Source organism: Chelon labrosus, assembly GCF_963514085.1.
Source record: "Chelon labrosus genome assembly, chromosome: 14".
NCBI lineage: Eukaryota > Metazoa > Chordata > Actinopteri > Mugiliformes > Mugilidae > Chelon > Chelon labrosus.
Genome location: NC_140347.1, coordinates 13,538,333 through 13,557,996, shown reverse-complemented (window position 1 = coordinate 13,557,996; position 19,664 = coordinate 13,538,333). Strand labels below are relative to the sequence as shown.

The 19,664-nt window shown below is 42.1% G+C and overlaps 1 protein-coding gene across 2 annotated transcripts in view; it reads right to left on the bottom strand.

Moving 5' to 3' along the window:
* Positions 1-19,664, bottom strand: part of akap12b (A kinase (PRKA) anchor protein 12b) — a 44,503-nt gene that overhangs the window by 10,483 nt on the left and 14,356 nt on the right. The window contains exon 2 of one of the 2 annotated variants that reach the window (XM_084560076.1): positions 11,639-11,714. In XM_084560076.1, the coding sequence (XP_084416202.1) occupies positions 11,639-11,714 (76 nt within the window). Of the gene's footprint in view, positions 1-906; positions 1,198-11,638; positions 11,715-19,664 lie in introns of those variants that run through there. The other variant, XM_084560077.1, reaches the window with a different exon arrangement.

The window sequence follows — 19,664 nt, the reverse complement described above, 5'->3', positions numbered from 1 at the left end:
CTATTTGCTCGCCTCTTATCTAATTCAGATGTGACCGTATGTTGAATTAGCACAAAACACAACTCCTCTGGCATTCCTTTCGTATAACAAAACCAAAAACCTGAGGTCATCGTGAAGCAAATCATTCCTGCTCCATCTGGACCCCCACTTCCAGTCATAAGGCCTGAAGAAGAATCACTCTTGGCATTTAATTAATTCCATACGCCTCTCTCTTTCTCCCCTCCCCTCCCTCCCCTCCCTATCCTTTGCGGCCAAGCCGAATAACCCCACTGGGAATCAGGATCCCACTCTAATCTAATGAAATACTTCACATGATGGGATGCAGGGAGCTGCCTCAGAGTGTGACATGAGCTAAAAGCAGGGTTTGAAAATGGTTGAAAGCACCTTCATTTATCATATATACATATATATATATTTACACCGTACTGTATATTGCAGCTGTGTCTGTGTGGACTTCCCACCAAGAAGTTTGGCAATTGCATGGGACGTATACTTTTAAGATCACTCATAAGTTTTGATCAGATACAGCAACACACCCCAATTTTGTTAGCATGATTGACTGCAGACGTTTAAGATTATTTTACTTCTTTTTTTACACGATGCTACTGTGGACAAAGCAAAGCCACCTCCAAGTGAAATCACCCATCCGTGCCCGGACATCTACAAACCACTATGCTGACTAACCACACCCTCAGAGGACAACAATGCCTCTGGCTACACTCACTCATACACAAGTAAAACACATCTGCTCTGAATTTCATTAAATCCTACACAAATGACTTAAAAGCAAATAAACAAATAAACCAGTTTTAAATATTATTTGGTGCAAGCACAGTGAAACGGCAAACGTATTGTTGCATTGTTCTTTCGATGAACTTCTAATGAATTCTGAATCATTGCTCTTACCTGTTAAAGTAATTGTTCCAAGCATTTGTAGGAGTCCAAAAATCCTCTCTTATCAGAAAAAAAGTGTTTTCTTTAAAAAAATAAAAAGTATACTATGTAAGACTTGTAGTTTTGTTTCCCTTCTCTTCTCTGCACACTCTTTGAGGTTCGTTCTCCTGACTCTGTCCTAACCACTGAACTCAGTCTGCAGATTAAAGCTGTGTGTATGTCTCTCTCTCTCTCTCTCTCAATCTTCCAGCGCTTCTCAGTAGTATGAAGAGAAAAGAGGGCTCCACACACATTTCAACAGGCTGACACACATGTCATGTTGGGACCACCCCTGCCTCCCTCTTCCTCCCACCTCCCCTGCCTTTCTTCAGCTGTTCTGAATGAATAACCCCACCTCCCCCCTCCTCTTCCTCCCCCTCCTCCTCCTCCTTCTTTATCCACTAGCACTCCCTCGGACCTCACCGTAGACCCTGAATGACTGGAGCTCATCATGTGATCTTTCAAGGAAGCATTTGTCTCTTTAAAAAAAATAAAAAATAAAAAAGCAGAAACTATTGTATAAATTCCATACACTCCTACACACACTCACACACACACACACACACACACACACGATTTCATAATCCCATCTATACCACATACTGTCACATAACACTTGGACGAGGAGGGGGGGCTTCACAGACTCACCCTCTCTGCATTTATACTCATGTAAAGACAGTTTTTGACAATTTGTTCTAAAAAAGCATCCTTCCTCCTCTCCCGTATACTCCCCCTTTTTTTCGGGAGGCAACCAGACTCCCCCTTGTATCTCAGGGCTCATGTCAGTAGCCCTGTATAGGAATGTTGATGGAGGGTAATTCAGGACTTTATATGGACACCAACTCCCAAACGAGCCCTTTGCTCTTGTAAAATATCATCTTTTTTTAAGAAAAATATATAAATAAAATAGTAAAACTGTCCCCAAACATGCCCCCGTTTAGATCAACCAAAACCCAACTCATGAACGGGGGTGTCATCGAGTTACCGCCTGCCCCCTTGTGAATGTTAATAGGCTCTCCTCTCAATTGCTCCAATGCAGACACATTTAATTCAGCTTTTGTCTGAGCCGGGGGAGAGAGACTTAGAAGGAATGCAGATAAATCCTCAGGTAAATACCAGCATAATCAGATCTGTCACACTTCGGCATTGTCCCGCAGGAATGTGTGAATTCCATCCAGAAGGCTCCCGAATGGGTGATAACAGTGGTAATCAACTACCGTCTGGAAGCAGCGTGCATGTGTGCTTAAGATTTAAAAAGGGGAACGTTATTGATGGCAAGTCTGGCGCCAATAATCGAGCAGAATGCGTCAGCTCGAGGGCGCTATAGATGATTCACGACAAGCCGCTTTATTGAGACGCTATAAAAATCAGCTTTTAATCCTCCTGAATTTCAAGTGTACAACCCAAGGCCCTGGCAAAACCGCTCATCCGCCAGCGGTACCTGTGAGGCTCTATCGTTTATTAAATTAAGAGAGTCATGAATGCTTCTTGTTTTGTTTCTATCAGAGCTCGCAAGCGTGACACTCACAAATCTAATGAGATATTCTATTTGGGACAAAGTTCCAGACGATAACAAAATTATTCCTTATAACATTATGGCTTTAAGCTCTTCTTTTCTTTTGGAAAGGGCAAATAATGCTGCTCAGCTGTCTCTTCTAGTTGATTCTCCAGCTATGGTAAGTTGTTTTAAGTGCATCAATAAGTAGCAGCAAACTGAGAATACGGCTATACGATGAGAGGCTCACTTACAGTCACTTATTGGGAATTTCACCCTGACACACCAGTGAGGCTTTCCGTTCCCGCGGTGACTCATCTAATAGGTATTTCACTATCTGTACTATACTACATAATGACCACAATGACAGTGTATTATGCTGAGTGGACCGTGAGTCAGACTGAAGGGAATTCAGTGAGTACGTTCCACTCTGGTTGGCCCGCATCTTCCTTTTCCCTCCCAACTTCCTTCGTGTGACTCATCCACATCAATCACATTCCTGGACTTCCATACATACCCCGAGAGACTTTTATTTAGACTACAGAATATGGGAAATGCAGCAGACAATACAGAAACCATATGCCTCCACTTGAAGTTTGGTTTTTAGTAACCGACTCGCTAAAGTGTTATATATGTCGCCGCGGCGTCACATAATTCATGTCTGAATGCCATAAGCCACCGCTGTTATCCAACAGCTCTGGAAAACATATACAACAGCACCGCAGCTTTCACTGACTGTGACGTTAAAAACATTAAATAAAAGCCCCCAGGACCATTCTTTAAATTCTTCTCTCATCCCTTTTCGGTCACAGTACTAATTTCATTTAACCCTTAAACCTCACGGACCTGTCGACAATTAGATTAATGCCCTAAAGCCAAACATCGTCCAAACCCACAGGACTTCATTTTTTTTTACGTTAAAGCCCATGTTGGATAATCGGGAAAAACACACAGACATGCCTTGTCTTGTTTCTGTCCGAAACACAAAATATATTCATTGAACTATCACAAGAGACGAAGGAAACAGAATCGTTTGTTTGAGAAGCTGAAACCTCCTTTTTGTTTTTGCATGGAAGACAAATAGAAATTGTTAGTTTTCAAAGAGCCGTTTGGTCAAGTGCGTATAAAATGAAGCACAGGACCTGTGGAGTATGTCCATTTAAAATGCTACAGCTATAAAAAACTTAGCATGTAGCCTTGGATATAAATATTTAATTCAGTGTGGACTTAATATAGCTTCAATGAGGAGCTGGAATAGGACGACACAGATTAGAAACGCTGACACCGGGCTGTCATATTATTAGGCCGATGCTAAGGGGCAACTTTCTGCACCGCTTTCCCAAGTGAATTTGATTAGAACAATTCTCCAGTCACGACAGTAAATAAACCAGTTTTATATGAAAACTGCTCGACAACACTGCCACAAGTGTGTGGAGGTGACGCCCGGCACATCTTGGTAAATCAGAAAACGTGCTCGAGCTCAGGAATGTTTGAGGAGGGGTCTTGAATGGTCTGGTTAGGGTGGGGAGTAAGAGGGGGGGGCGCGCTGGGTGGAGGGGCTTTTTGTAGCCTGTAAAGAAGTGGATGACATCATTGCACAGCACAGAAGAAAACGCCTCTTTCTCTTCCAAGAACTGGAAAGGAGGATGATGTTGAAATAATTGGAGGAAAGGGAAACGAGGGTCGCGGGTGTGTGTGTATGTGTGAAACTGCCGGAGATCAGAGAGATTTTTCATTCAATAACTTCCCTTTCTTCTCCATTTTTTAATTCTTTTTCTCAGCTCCTTTCACACAGTCGTTTATCGCCCGAATCCACACTTCAATCCTCTTTCAACCGTCTCCCCCACTTTCCCCTCTGTCTCTTCTCATCCTCTTAAGCCCCCTTCCCACCACTCCTCCTGTTTGTGTGTGGGCCGGAGGGACGGATAAGAATGTCGGACAGGAAACGCAGTCATTTCTTGACATCACTATTTCCTCTTCCTTTCGGGCCATATCCTCGAGTTACGCTCATTCTGTTCTTCGCACAGTCTGTCCTGCGACCTTTCCGTTTTCTTTCCGGGATCGCAGATTACGTGATGTAGCGCGACGATGACCAACGCTGGTCGTGGCGTCTCACATGTTTTTGTTTGTTTTTGCCGTAAAACAATGGAGCACGATGTTCACAGCTCTCAGCACTGAACGAGAAGGTGCTGGATGCGTTAAATTGTACGTTATATTGCACGCAAGATCAAGTTCGTTGGTTTCGGCTAGTTCTATAAATTGAGTTTAAAGTCCTACAAAGGTGCTTTTAAATTATGGGCCAAGAGCTGCATTTCTTTCGGGTGTATATGATTAGCGTTTACAATCTGTTACATGTCTTTTGGCTTTTCTCTGCATTCCTAAAATTTCTGCACCAGCCATTTGGCATTCCAGTTGTTGTTATGCATCCGCTTGTCTTCCAGTACAGACTGGAATGCATAAATGGAGAAGCTCTAAAGAGCCCGACGTGGCCTTGGAACAGGTCAGCGGGTGAATGAACACAACGCTCTTGCTCATTAGGCAACAAGTTCAACAAGGATCTGATCTTTGAAGTGTGTTTTGATCCTCATTTGTGTGCATTTCAAATAAATGCACATGAATGAGGATCCATTCAAGTTAAATCTGAATAGGACCCTTGAACCAAATAACACCAAGATGCTGGTGAAACAACAACAATAACATGTTGTTGATAAAAATGTATCTCAACCCAAATGTGGCTCCATCAAGCTTTTCCCGGCCCCTTTTCTTACTTCAGCCTTTTGTGCACAGCTCTGCTTACCCTTAGGGTTTGGCAGAAATCCAACGGCTTGTGCTCGACTCAAAAACTTCTCACTTTAACAGATCATTTCATCTCAACTAAGCATTTAAATCTAATTTTTCCTGACAATGGCCAGCAGAGTGAGATGGTTCCACTTGTTTTCTCAACAGTTTTTTGTTGTTTTGGGACCTTTCTAGGAACAACTGTTTTGTAATGTGGGGTTCCCCAAGGCTCAGTATTTGGCCCAATGTTTTTCTTTTAGCCTTTTGTAATACTTTTTGCCTTCAAATTAAGATTTAGATTGAAAAGAAAAAACAAACAAACAACACTGGTAAACCTGTATGGTAGAGTGACTGCAGCATGTCATTTTGTGATGCGGGGTACCCCAAGGTTCAATACTGGGCCCATTATTTTTAAATTATCTTCTAATCTTTAAATTCTCCTTTGTGATATTTTCAGTTTTTCAAATTAAGATGTCAATTTAATAAAAAACAACACCTGTAAATTTGTGGCACACATGTACTATACTGTGGCTGCAAGAAGTCATATTGTTACGTGGGGATCCCCAAGGTTCAGTATTAGGCACATTATTTATTTTTTTGCTTAACATTTCTCTTATTTTTAATTTTATTATTACTTAAACTTATATTTTCTGCTTTCAAATTCAGAAGTAGATTGGAGAGGATCTAAAGAGCCCGACGTGGCCTTGGAACAGGTCAGCGGATGAATGAACACAACGCTCTTGCTCATTAGGCAACAAGTTCAACAAGGATCTGATCTTTGAAGTGTGTTTTGATCCTCATTCATGTGCATTTCAAATAAATGCACATGAATGAGGATCCATTCAAGTTAAATCTGAATAGGACCCTTGAACCAAATAACACCAAGATGCTGGTGAAACAACAACAACAACATGTTGTTAATAAAAATGTATCTCAACCCGAATGTGGCTCATCTGCTGCTCATGAAAAGTCGAACAAAAAATATCTTCATCAAGCTTTTCCCGGCCCCTTTTCTTACTTCAGCCTTTGTGCACAGCTCTGCTTACCATTAGGGTTTGGCAGAAATCCAACGGCTTGTGTTCGACTCAAAAACTGCTCATCTTAACAGATCATTTCTTCTCAACTAAGCGGTTAAATCTAATTTTTCCCGACAATGGCCAGCGGAGTGAGATGGTTCCACTTGTTTCCACAACAGCTTTTAGTTGTTTTGGGACCTTTCTAGAAACAACTGTTGGTAACTCAAGTCAAGGTGGAACAAGGCGGATTGTTTAAGTATCAAATATCCTACACCGAGAAGATTACACTTAATATTTTTGCATTGGACACAAGAAAAAAACCTCACTTCCCTGACACATTCTTGGCACTTCTTTAAAGAAGATTTTATCGCTAATTGCAAGGTAAAAATGACTTATTATAGTATATGGATAGTTGCTGAATAGTGACAGGGGCCGTAACGCTATTACAGACGGAGGAGAAGGAGGGGTCAGCCGCATTCTTGGTCCATTCTCTCAATCCTCCATGTGCCTGGGGGAGGTTAGGAGTTGAGGAGGCAGATTAGGTTCCCTGATGCCGGGAAAGATGAGAGAGGAGCACCCATGGAGACGAGTAGGTCCTGGGGGGGTCTGAGAGCCCCCGGTGGGAGCCTGCCATGACTTTATTACTGTAGGCCCTAAGCACCGAGGACTATCGCTTGAAAACTGCTGAGCTGGCTATTTCAGCTGTTTCATTGGCTTTTAAACTCATCGTCTCCAGTTTTGAAAGTAGTATATTCATGTGTCCAGACTTTCAGAGTTTCTGTTTTCTCATATTCTTTATTTCTTTATTTTTTAAAGATAAAATTCCAATAAAACCACTAAATTGAGTTTGATACAGTTGAAAAATGAGGAGAACCTTCTTCTCGTGCCTTTTCAACTTTAATTTTGTTTGCTTTCCATTTCATTTCCGTTTCTCATCTTGTGTTCACTAAACTGATCAACCAATCAGTGATCGGACTTGTTCCACTGTGGCATTAACGGAGGTCCGGCTAATGCCAACGGTGCTGGACAACGCCCCCATCCCCACCCACCAAACAACCGCCATAGATGTTCACTAAAACTAGCCAACCATCGGCTTGGTGTGTCCTTAAGGCGTGTGTCAACAACAATAAATGACCACAATAAAGTAATACGATTCGATTCTCATTTTGGTTTGGGGCGTTAAAGCCAATCTAATCAACGTTTTTGAATTACATTAGATTTACTCTCTTTTAGATCATTGTTTCGGTCTTCCGTTTAGGGAAATAGCAAACAAACTAAGTTAAATAATAGCCAGTGAGCATAGCAACACATTTAGATGCTAAAGTAACCAGATTTGAGTTGACGGAGACCAAATACGGATGTGTAAAGGCAACAGTTAATGGAAAAGGGTGTGATTAACTGTCGTTTTTTTGGCAGGTACAGCCTGATTTACTTCCTCTCAGCTCACAATGAACTTGGTTGAACTAGCTGAAATGTTGCTGAGGTTTTGCAGGGTGCGTTTGAACGGGAGGAGATAAAAAAAGTCTCCAGTCTGAACAACAAAGGAGGAGACAGCAGCTGATAAATGGCAGCTTTCTAATAGAGTTCTCTTATTGTCTCCTGCTCTGAAGTGTGTCCTTAAAGCACCCACTTCATAATAAATGACTAAATAAAACATGCTGCACAGATGAAGGTAATTGAATTACTAACTGGACAATGATGGATCTTGAGGGACTGAGGGGCTTTCAAGCACTCCAGTCTAAAACTCTGCCTCCCTAACACTTTCCACCGGGATCTCTGCTTTCCCTCTGAGGGGAGAGAAATCATTCTGACGTCCTGCGGCTAGTTAATGGATCTGCACACACGTACGGGACAAAACCAGGAAAGGACAGTATAAAAAAAAAAAAAAGGCGCACAAGATCATCTAACCCGGAGTCGTCGACTATAATGAGTATTGTCAGCTGGAATGTAAACGAAACGCAGGCAAACATCCAAGAGGAACGATCCGGCGGCTGGATTGTGTTATGAGCTCAGAGCCTTATTGGCAGAGATCAGACAGAGCTTAAGTGAAGGGAGAGGTCCCTTCCACAGGCATGATGAACATTTTGGCAATGCAACTTTGTGCGTCCCCCGAGTCGAGCCTAAGTACGTCCATCCTGGAATGAAATCATAGCCACACATAGAACACACACACACACACACACACACACATGTCTGCACTGCACAGAAACTGCAACACATTCACCCTGTAAAAAAGTTTACACCTGCAACCACAAAAAAAAAGACATTAAAATGTAACATACGGAGACATGAGTGAATTATTTCTGCAAGTTCATGGCAAACTAGGGACCAAGGGTATTTTAAAAAATCTGTCTTCACTTCGGAGTACAGCTTGTTACACTGTACGTAATTATTTTAATTATTTACATATTCACCAGTTTTTGATGTCAACACCTAAAACACCAATAGCAATACACTATTGCTATTGCCATTACATTATGACCACTCAGAGTTGAAGGCAATAATATTGAGATTCTTCAAAGATGATGCTTTAGGAGCAGGAAAAAAATGGCCAAAGTGGAATCATTTAAACAGCTGACAAGGGTCAATCTGTGAGACTACCAGGTCAAACTGAAGCTCTCATGTGGCGCCCCTAGTCTGCAGTGGTCAGAACATAAAGTAAATGGGTAACAAGGTCTGATGCACGGGCGGAGGCTGGCCAGTGCGGTTTTGATCAAAAGGACGAACCGCTGTAGCTGAAATTGCTGAAAAAGTGAATTAGGGGTCCTTCTATGAAGATGATCTTAATTTAATTCAGCATCTATGGGATGTTTTGGACAAACAAGTCCTGTCCGTGGAGGCCTTAAACGATCTGCTGCTAGTGTCTTGGTGACAGAGAGCACACCTTCACAGGTTTAGTGTAGTCCATGTCCCAAAGGGTCAGGGCTGCTATTGGCTGCAAAAGGGGGGACCTACACAATCTTAGGCATAATGTTATGGCTAATTGGTGAATAGGATAGGGGGATAGCGTCTTGAATTTTTGTATTTTAATGGCTAAAATCTTTTATCTTGAACTTTGATAGTACAATGAAATCCAATATCATGACTGACAACTTATTAATCACAACGGATCACACCCATCCGGTCTCTTAATGCAAACACAGATGGTCCATTTGACCTGTGAATGATGTCCACCTTTAGCATAAATTATCCCAAACGTCTATGAACACGACCACACACACACACACACACGAGTCAGCGTTATTGCTTTTCAGAAAACTTCATCTGTCCTCTCTTTTTCAGCCCGTGAGCCATCTGGGAGGCTCCGTCAGCGCTCGGGCCAGAGAATTACATCAGCTGTGATGTCATTCTTCAGGCTCCCGCGGCACCCACACCCCTGGAGCTCGGAGCTCAAACACACACGTGTGCAAGGAGTGTGCAAAGGGTTTTATGTCGAGGTTTCATCTTGATTCTGTTAGATGCCCTTGCAATGATGCTAGAAAAGCCACGCAATAAGCAGCTGCATCATTTATGAACATCTGTAAATGTCTTCCCCTCTCTTTATCCTTATCTATTTTTACTCCTCCTGCCTCTAGCTTTTTGCTCGCCACTCCCTTTTTTTTCTGAGTGCCTCCTCAAAATTTGACTTCCATTAAATATTTATTCTGTTCCTTTCTGTCAACCTTAACTCATTACAAAACCTGGGGCCTTGAAATGAGCGACAGAAGCAAAACCAAACAACTCTGAACTTCGTTTCAGCTACTTATGCACAGTTGTCTTCTTATTTAAATGAATTCTTTGAACTTCCTTTTCAGGATTTCTCAAAAACCGAAACACAACTGTTTCCTTACACGTTTTCCTGCACAGCACAGTCACCTCATGTGAACCAGCAGAGAGTCAGCGTCCACATTCACGAAGAGGTTGACTTCCTCATAATCGCACACGTGAATCTAAACCCAGAATATTTTCATACTCTGATTTAACTTCAAAGAAATATTTAGGGAAATTTAATTACACTCCCTGAGAAATAATACAGTAGAACTTTAACTGTAGCACATTTAACTTTCACACAGTAAGACAACACTTAAAAACGGGTCAAATCGGTTCAAGCCTCGCTGTATGTAATGTGTTTACAGAGCGGGCTTTCACGTACGGGCCGGCCTTCAAACTGTAAACACTCTGCCGTACCTGATAGAGAGAGATTACGGTTGCGCTTGTCTCGGTCTTTTTGATCTTTTGTTGGTTCTTTTTGGCTGCTATCAGAGAGATTCCTCTTCTCTTCCTGTCTCCCACAATTCACCGCCGCCTTTATCGGGCTGTACGAGAGGGATGAGAAAGCCTACTGCATACTTTTCACTCCCTGTGCACTCTTTTAATCTGGAGCCTTGAAGGTCATTCACAACTTCTGATGTTTTCTGTTGTTTGTCTCCTGCAGCATGAGGACAGCTTTATTGGTTGACTGGTTGAGAACAAAAGAGGGCAATGTGAATTTATGATTCCCTTTCATTTGATTTCTTATTATAAATTAAAAACTTTGGTTCCATGTATATTTTCTATTGGTAGTATTGGTAGCTATTTCAACAACTGAATCACTCGCCACTGGTCTGCGTGCCTCATCAACTCATAGGTATCGGGTTACTCTATGAACGCACAGAATCGCTTCATTAAATCGCTTATTAAACAGGTTATTTGACGGAGCGGTATGTGACATATCTCTGTGTTTTATGTGGTATAGGGTTACTCCATCCCCTGGCCCATAACATATTATGAAGAGCACAGGTTGCTTTGTGCATGGGCTCGGGTCACGGCCTGCTAAATATTTAGGGAAGGTGCACACGCCCCTGCAGCCCTCCCAGACCGAGGGAGACAACGATGGAAATGGAAAAGAAAATAAACCAACGTGGCGCTTTAGGGAGACGGACACAGCAGGTTGCCGCACATGTTCATTAAAGTGGAAAGATTATTACGGATTGATGATTTACCTGAGATTACTGATTTATAAATTAATTTCACACAATCACAGTCAGTCCTCCTTAATAAATATCACAATGTTTTGACTGGTCCTTTCAACGAAAGGAAAAACAAGGCCTTCTTCTGTGTTTCTCTACATGTGCTATGAGCATGCACAACTTTATAGGACGTATCAGTTAACGTGCAATCATTTGATGAGGGTGCAGAGCCATGAAGACATCTGCACACGAGAACTGTTTTTTACGCACAGACTATGAAAGCTGAGCCCACACAAACAAGCTTACCTTCGGCCACTGCTGAAGACACAGTACAAAAAATCCCAGACACAAACACACACAAACATCGCCACTGCTTACCACGCTGACCACAGGAACAGCTCCCAAAGTGACGCACAGTAAATAAACAGAACTGACAAGGCAGACACACACACACACACACACACACACACACACACACACACACACACCTTCTGCCAGCGTGTTGTCCTCTGAGTGTCCATTCAGGCTGGTCAAGCTGGAGATTTGCCCATTTTTCTCCAAAGGCTGAAAAAGAGACAGAAAGACGAGACATTGAGTGAAAAATATTTTATTTTGCTTCACACACATCTGCATTCAAAAGGGGTAAAGTAAAAGGTCTAAGTTGATGATTTGTGGCATGTTTGTGGACATCTATCTATCTATCTATCTATCTACCGGAGATGTTAGCTTAGCGTAGCTTTCTGGAGCTTATCGTAAAGATTGGACAAAGCTAGAGCTGGACACTTTTCCAAAACTCAAAGATACACTACCAAAACCTCCAAAGCTCACTTATATTTCTGTATATTGTAAGCTCTGTTTGTACACAGATGGAAATTTAAAAACAACCATCTGAAATCTTGTTATTTCTTAGCAAACAGCATCTGATCTGACCACAAATAATATTTGAATGCACATAAAACCCCAACTAGTTGTTTTTATTTGCATTTTGGTTTATTACTGAACTTTAGAGATGTTGGTAGGCGTACTCTTGAACTTTAGACTGTGCCTGACATGCTTTTGCCTTTGTTTTCTGCCTTTATGCTAGCCTACAACACGCTATGTAAGCTAAGCTAACCGCCAATCACCTCGTCTCTCTACAAGAACCCAAGTAACTTATTTCCCCGTGTTTCTGTTTCGTAGTGTGTTCAAGGCAACGACAGCCTTCACTACATTAGCACTAGAAAAAGAAATGAGAGCTATTCTGTTCACCCACAGCTTGTCACTGCCATAAACTTTAGCTTTCAAATAATCCAAACCAGCTAATTAAAAGCTTTTATCTCAACCAACCCGTCTCGTTTTATGACCAGCGAATCAGCCTGCCAGGACGAAGTTAGAGCCTTAAATGGTGCGTGTGCTGCTGCACACTTCCATAAATAGTTTTATTTACCAGGCAGAACAATTTATTGGGAGAAATAAGACAAAAAACGAAAGACAAAGAAAAACAGGTAAATCCACATCAAGCCCTACAGTGAATCTACAATGAAAAGAGAAAGACAGAAATACACCAACGCCTCAAAAGTGAAGCCATGAAAATCTAAAAGGACAATTTTATCGTGGTTTTCCATTATGGACAAGTGTGTTAACAAGTGAACAACACACAGCCTGGCTCACAGCACTTCTATCAGTGGATCTGAGCTCTGACAGAGCTTTTCTGGCAGCGACCAGCTCCAACTGACAGCCGGACAATGGGAGTCAGGCCCGAGCTTTTGTCTGTCACGGCCCGGAGAGAGGGAACCGGAGCCTCCCCGCTGAGGTGCTAATATAAGTAATGGGCAAGTCGGGCTCCGTTCCCAGCAGCCCAAAGTCCTCGAGGAAAAGCCCTGAAAAACGACACCACGGAGGGGACAATCTGCTTTGGGACAAGTTCGAGGGTTGAGATGAAGAAAATGAGGATAGACTGAAAGAGGGGAGTGGGAAATCAGTCATCAAGTGGAGGGCTGTCCTGCATGGAGTAACTGCTTAGTGAGTAGAGGCCAGTGCAAAGAGCAAGAACCAAAAAAAAAAAAAAAAACAGATTAAAATGTCTGGATACTCAATTTACAGAAATAAGGAAAAAGGAAAAGGAACAAATTCTTACATTTGAGAAGTTAAGTAGTTCAGGTTGTAGGAAACAGTTGAATCCTACTTAAGTGACATTTGGCAAAATTATACGAATCACTCTCTCGCTCTATGTTATGTTACCGCACTCATTTCAGTATGACGCAGACCTCCGGTTAATCCATTATGCAGCCACATTTCAGCACAATGGACTTATCCAGCCGTTTTGTTGGACGGAGAAACTATCTGATTTTGCTTATACTGCGTCCAATCTGCCAAAGCACTCCGTGAGCTGGCTTTTACAACAACCGACTGTGTGGATTTTGTAGATGCAATCAGACGTCTCAAAACACAATTACCGCAAAAGCATAATACAAACATACATTTTATTTTGGTACCCTGCTAGCCAAGCGCCTCCACCCAGTAAACTTCAATAGAGCGATGGAGAAGAACAATACGGCTCCTTAAGTGCTCGAGGTGCCACTCTGTCGTCGGTAATACGAGACTCGATCCGCTCAGGAACATAATACTTGAGCAAAAACATGGAAACCCAACATCCACATCAGTGCGCTGCTTCTCTAGCTCCTTCTTCTGAAGTGTCAAATGAGAAGATGTCTCAAAGCGGATGGATGTGATTGGTTATTAGAATTGTAAACATCAAGGAGTACATTTATCCACACGTGTACGCATTAGTTCCAGTGTTTGCACACATGGTTGGGACTGTCATTTTGTTCATGTTGGAGCCACCAGCCACCACTGATCTGATTTGTGATCTATCAGCTGGCCTCCAGACCTGCAGTGACCCCACCCTCCCTTTATAGTCTCGTTCATGACCGGCATTCCCGGCATTCCTTGCCCTCTTCACCAAAATTCCACAGATGCCCCAACACCTGACTCTACCACCCCCCCCCCAAATGTTTACCCTTTGACCACCTACGTCCCTTATTTAGACCGACACGGAGTGCTTGGGATTAGCATAACTCAACCGGTCGGGCCTTGGAATGTCAGCTCAGTATCCTTAAGAATTCAGCCTATATCAAGCGGCAACCTCCGACCCGAAATGCCAAAAAGCTGCAGTTCCTCGATCGACCACTTGAGGCAGGCTCCAATTGTGACCTCCTAATTAAAATGTCCGACTTTGGAGCAAAAATAAACAGACTAGTACAAAGACAGCTTTGGTCTCTGTAGGTCATTTCTCCATTCATGACAGTTGTAGGGGTGTGATTGTTTCATGCAACTGATTTAAGGCTTAAAGTTATGTAATATCGAGGGCGTGATCACTTTGAGTGACAGGTGGGCGGCCTCACAGGCTGCTAGCTATGCTGCTCCTCCACTTCTTTCTCCATTTTTGTATTAGCCAGAAGTCAGACCATATGTATGGCGACGGCCAGTGCCACTCACGTTGAGCTTCAAAACCAATGTTCAAGTGTAACTGTGCTATTTTGCCACAATCTTTCCCAAGCCATAAGTATATGAATTTTTAAATTGTTGCGTTAAACCAAATTTAGGTTTAGATTATGTAAATTACATTATTATTATTATTTATTTTTTATTTTTCCTAGAAATCATCCATTACTGACATTCTTGGCAGGGTAATGCATACAAATGGTCTGGTCAGTCTTTTTCTGTTCTGGGCTGACTAGAAAAGATTCTTTAAGAGGTGTGGAGCTGAGTTAAAGGGGAACTACTGTTTTTTACAACCTGGACCTTATTTCTGGCATAAAATATGATTGTTTACTCACCCATATAACTTTTGTTTAATTTGTAGTCAGTCTGGAAATAATTAGATCTGCGTATATCCATATAGTGGGAGTGACTGGGGCACCGACATGCAGCCTCTAAATAACGCATTATCTGCTGTGAAACTCATTCATTTAGCACTAAATGATAGCACTAGCGTATCATAACAAAATATTGGTGAAATTAATGAGTTTCGCGGCAGATAATGCGTTATTTAGAGGCTGCGTTTCGGTGCCCCAGTCACTCCCACTATATGGATAATACGCTGATCTAATTATCTCCCGAACGACTGCAAATTACACGTGGCTACACTGGCCGCTACCAACATAAAAAACCTGAGTGGCATTGTGGGTAGCATACAGTAGATAGAAGCATTGACAAATGAGAACAATGTGCAGAAAAATATGATATGTTGAGTTCATTTTGCGTTGATTTACTGAATGTTTTGGGATTCAAATGTTGTTCTGTGACATTTTTTATGTCACCCACTATTATTGGTGAATGTCACGTTTGCTTGTGGATCCTCTTTTGCTTTCGTCACAGCCGTTGCTCATCTTCCTGAGGTCCACTATACCAACATACATCACAAAAGTGTATATGTAAAGACACGCAAAACATAAAACAGTAACCAGATAATACTCGCATATAAGAAGAACTATCAAGACACAATAAACCAGAATGTTTCACGTGTGATGAGTCATATAGCAGCGAGAAGAAGTACGTTTATGTATCTCTTAAAGATGTAAATGAGTCAGTTTGTTCTGTTTGGATGATGCTCTGAAAATAGCAGAATGCTTTAATAAATTGAATTTTGGTGGGAGGAATTATTAAATTTGACTTCACTGAGACAGGAGTTCTTAAATTGATTTACTGCTTGAATGATTAAATAAAAAGAGAACCTATTCAGAGCTGAATCTACATGCAGCAGCATGTGATCAGGTAAGGGAAGCAGATTAAGTATCTCCTATCATATATACTTATATATATATTACTCTGAGCGAACGCTGCGTTGGTATTATAAGAATGTCAGTTTATCATCGCCGTGAACTGAAACTGAACTGGCCCAGAAACTGATAGGTACCCAGACGCCTGAGAAGCTTTGAATTCCTTTGTGCGAGGAGTCAGACGGAATATGTTTAAGTTTCACTGCCAGTTGTGCATTTTTTGATGTCTGCCTGGTCAGCATGGTCTGCCACAAAGACCTAAAGACAGACTTCCTCCTGCAAAAAGCGCACAAAGGAATGGTCACATAACAAAACATCTGCTTAAGAAAACAACAGCGTGGAAAGCACACTGCTTTCTGCTGGGAAATTTGAGTCGCAGTGTTCTTGTTTATGGATAGATTTGATTTATTCCGCTGTCTCTAACGGGACCAGACAGAAAGATTTACAAGAGAGGAAGATGCACACTGTATACATACGGTACACACTGTATACATACAGTATACTGTTTATTTTTAGTATTCATTGCAGTTTGCGCTGGGTTTACCAAGTACATGAAGCCACAGGGACCAAGAATCAGCAAACACTTCCTTCCTTTTATAGCTTGTTTCATTTGTTGTAAAAACCCACAGAGAATGATTTTATCTTTTTCCTTCCCTCTCTGCTGCCCATTTTTGTGTGTGTGTGTGTGTTTACAGCTCCATTAGGCGCTTGGTGTGGTTGGCCTGCAGCCCTGAGTGGCATTTACTGTACACGCATGTATACACACAAAAATAAGTAGTAAATGCTAGAGTTTATATTATCCAACTTATAAAATCAAACAGGACAGCAAACCAGAGGTCACCTTGGACTGACTGAGACTAGTTAGAGATCATACTATACACCGATCAGGCATAACATTATGACCACCTGTCTAATATTGTGTAGGTCTCCCTTGTGCCTCCAAAACAGTCTTGACTCATCAGAGAATGGACATGGGACACGAGGGTGTCCTGTGGTGTCTGGTAACAGGATGTTGTTAGTGGGGGGCCTCTGAGGGGAGGGGTCTCTATGGATCATCCCACAGATACTTGATCAGTTTGGGATCTAGTGATTTTAGAGGCCAGGTCAACACCTCGTGCTGTTTTTCATGTTTTTTTAGTTGTTCCTAAACTGTTTTTGTGTGTGTTCCTGTGTCAGGCTGCATCCTGCTGGGGATGGCTGCTGCCATCAAGGAGTGTCATTGCTATGGTGTGGGGGTGTCTGGTCTGGTCTAGGTGGGTGGTACATGTCTAAGTAACATCCACACAAACACCAGGTCCAAAAGTTTCCCAGTCTATATGCTTAAGTCACTTACCAACATGCATACTTGTTTAGAATGACATAGAGCTAAAGTTTAACACCTCGAACACTTAAACCAGTTAATACGATATATATCTCAGTGATGCCTATGTGGAAAATCATCTGTGGTGCCCCTTAATTATCAAAGAAATACTTCAAAGTTTAATTAATTTGTGAAACAAGAGGCCTCAGATGAATTTCTTCCAATCTGATTGAGGGTGACCTACAATCCAGGATCAGCAACTGCAGAAAAGATTAGATTTTTATCCTCCTTTGTTGCTCTCCAGTGATCTTTTCTCTCACTTAATCACTCTTTCTGTTTTCGCTTTCATCCCCAATTTATAGTTCATTCTTCATTTCCTCTTATCTTGCCCTGTCATTTAAATCATGGCTGCACCGTTACACTCGGTGGAGAGACAACCTGCTGTCTTACAAATGACTCCGCAATGGCCAGCAGAAGAGTTTTATGTCCTTTAAACCAAACACTGAACATGAGGAGGAGGGAGTTAATGGACAAGAAAAGGGGTGACGCAGCTGGCAATCACACATTAGGTCTCTCCAGAATAGTCTGAGAGAAGACACCAAACTAAGTATGGAAATTAGGTTTTGTAGCCTTTGCCTATATCCACTCAAAATAAGCAATAATCTTTATGATGTCTTTAAAAAGGCTGCAAGAAAACTTCAAATTACCCTAAAATTGGGAGTGAAATGGATTTAAAAGCTCACAGAATAAATGCAGGGCTGTTATGGTTTTGCTTTTGATCCCAGTTCGTGTAAAAAAACCCTTACTTTGGAGCTCTGCACTGATTTGTGCAGTAAGTTAGGCTTTAAAGGTTTTAAAATATGAGGGTCGATCCTGCAGAACGGTGCATGATTTATGGGGTTGGACACATTTGGAAATCCTTATAGAAATAAGCAGATATCAGATACAGAAGGCTAATATTTTCCATCTCACCATGAATCTAGCAATAACTGTCAATCGTAACACTTAAACAGCAGCTATAAATTCGCTCCATCTGGCCAACGTGGTCGTATCATTGCCAGGATATTGACAGTTACAGTGAACTGCTGCTGAAAAGAAGGAAAACATAACCATTTATTGGTCCGCCCCTTTTTAGTTTCACACAAATAGCGGGGGGAAGTCTTTTCAGCCGTCTCTGTGAATGATTGTGTTTAGTAACACTAGCCATCATGTTGGGATGATACTCAGAGGGACGTACGCTCGCACAAGTAAACTCGCCGCAGGAGATAAAAGGCTTAAAGACTCTTCGTGGGGTCGTATTTTGTGCGGGACAGTTAACCTCACGACCTCCGACCTCCGAGGTGTGAACAGAGCCTCGGAGCAGACGAAAGGAGGATGAGGGGCGGCTGGCAGGACGGAGGAAGAGATAAAGACGGAGGAGGATTGACAGGAGGCGACAGCAGGGATGTGAAGATGGAAAGGGAGAGAGGGAAGGGGGAACAGAAACTGAAGAAAAAAGATGATAATACTGAGGCATAGCTTTTCTTTGGTGGGACATTACTTATTTATGTATAGAGACCCAGTTTAAAAGCTGCAGAAGCTCCACTGGAAGACGAGGCTCTGCTGGTTCTCTGTGAATACACGTCAAACTGTAGAAAGCTGCAGAAAAAGCTGCAGACAATATGTGGTTTTATTTAAATCAATGCCTTGTGTAATAACCATGTAAGCTCTTGGTCTGATAATTTCTTTACGGGTGGAATAAATACATTCTTTCTGTGCATGCTTATCACAAGCAGAGTAAACATTATGTGATGCGGCGAGCTTGAAGAAAGGACAGAAATATGAAGGTAGCATAACAACAAGTTGGTCAAACAAAAAGCTGGACTCAATCTTGGAACCGTTCAGAACGTGGATTTACAAAGTCACCAGTTTTGCTTTTATCAAAATGTTTAACTAACTACTGAACCTGAATCTGTATTATCGCCCAGATGTTAAGGGAGGACCTGTGGGACCATCATGTCGGCCCCCTTTCTTCAGCGTCTCCCATCCTCCCTCCCTCCCACGCTCTTCATGTCTCTTCACCCCTGCCAGCCCCCAATCTATTATCCCTGACCCCCACATTCACTACATACCAAAGATCAAAGCCTGACAAGACCCTCGAAGTACACTCTCACTGTTTCCACGATCCATTACCTCAGGTGCTCGCGCTGACAGCACCTGTGCTTATGCATCTGCACTAGTGTAGTGTTGTTGAAGTCTCACGCTTCATTTCAGATTTATTCTTTTGGCCAATTTGTGCAACGATCTCTCAGGCATTTTGATCGAGTCACATCTGACTGCATATCCAGATGTGTTACAGATGCATGCGCTATCTCTTCTGCTTCTGCTCTCTCTCTCTCTACGTACGGAGAGCAAGTCTCACAGTTTGATTTTATTTATGGCTGCTTTCAGGAAGGAAGGCATCCGTTACAATAA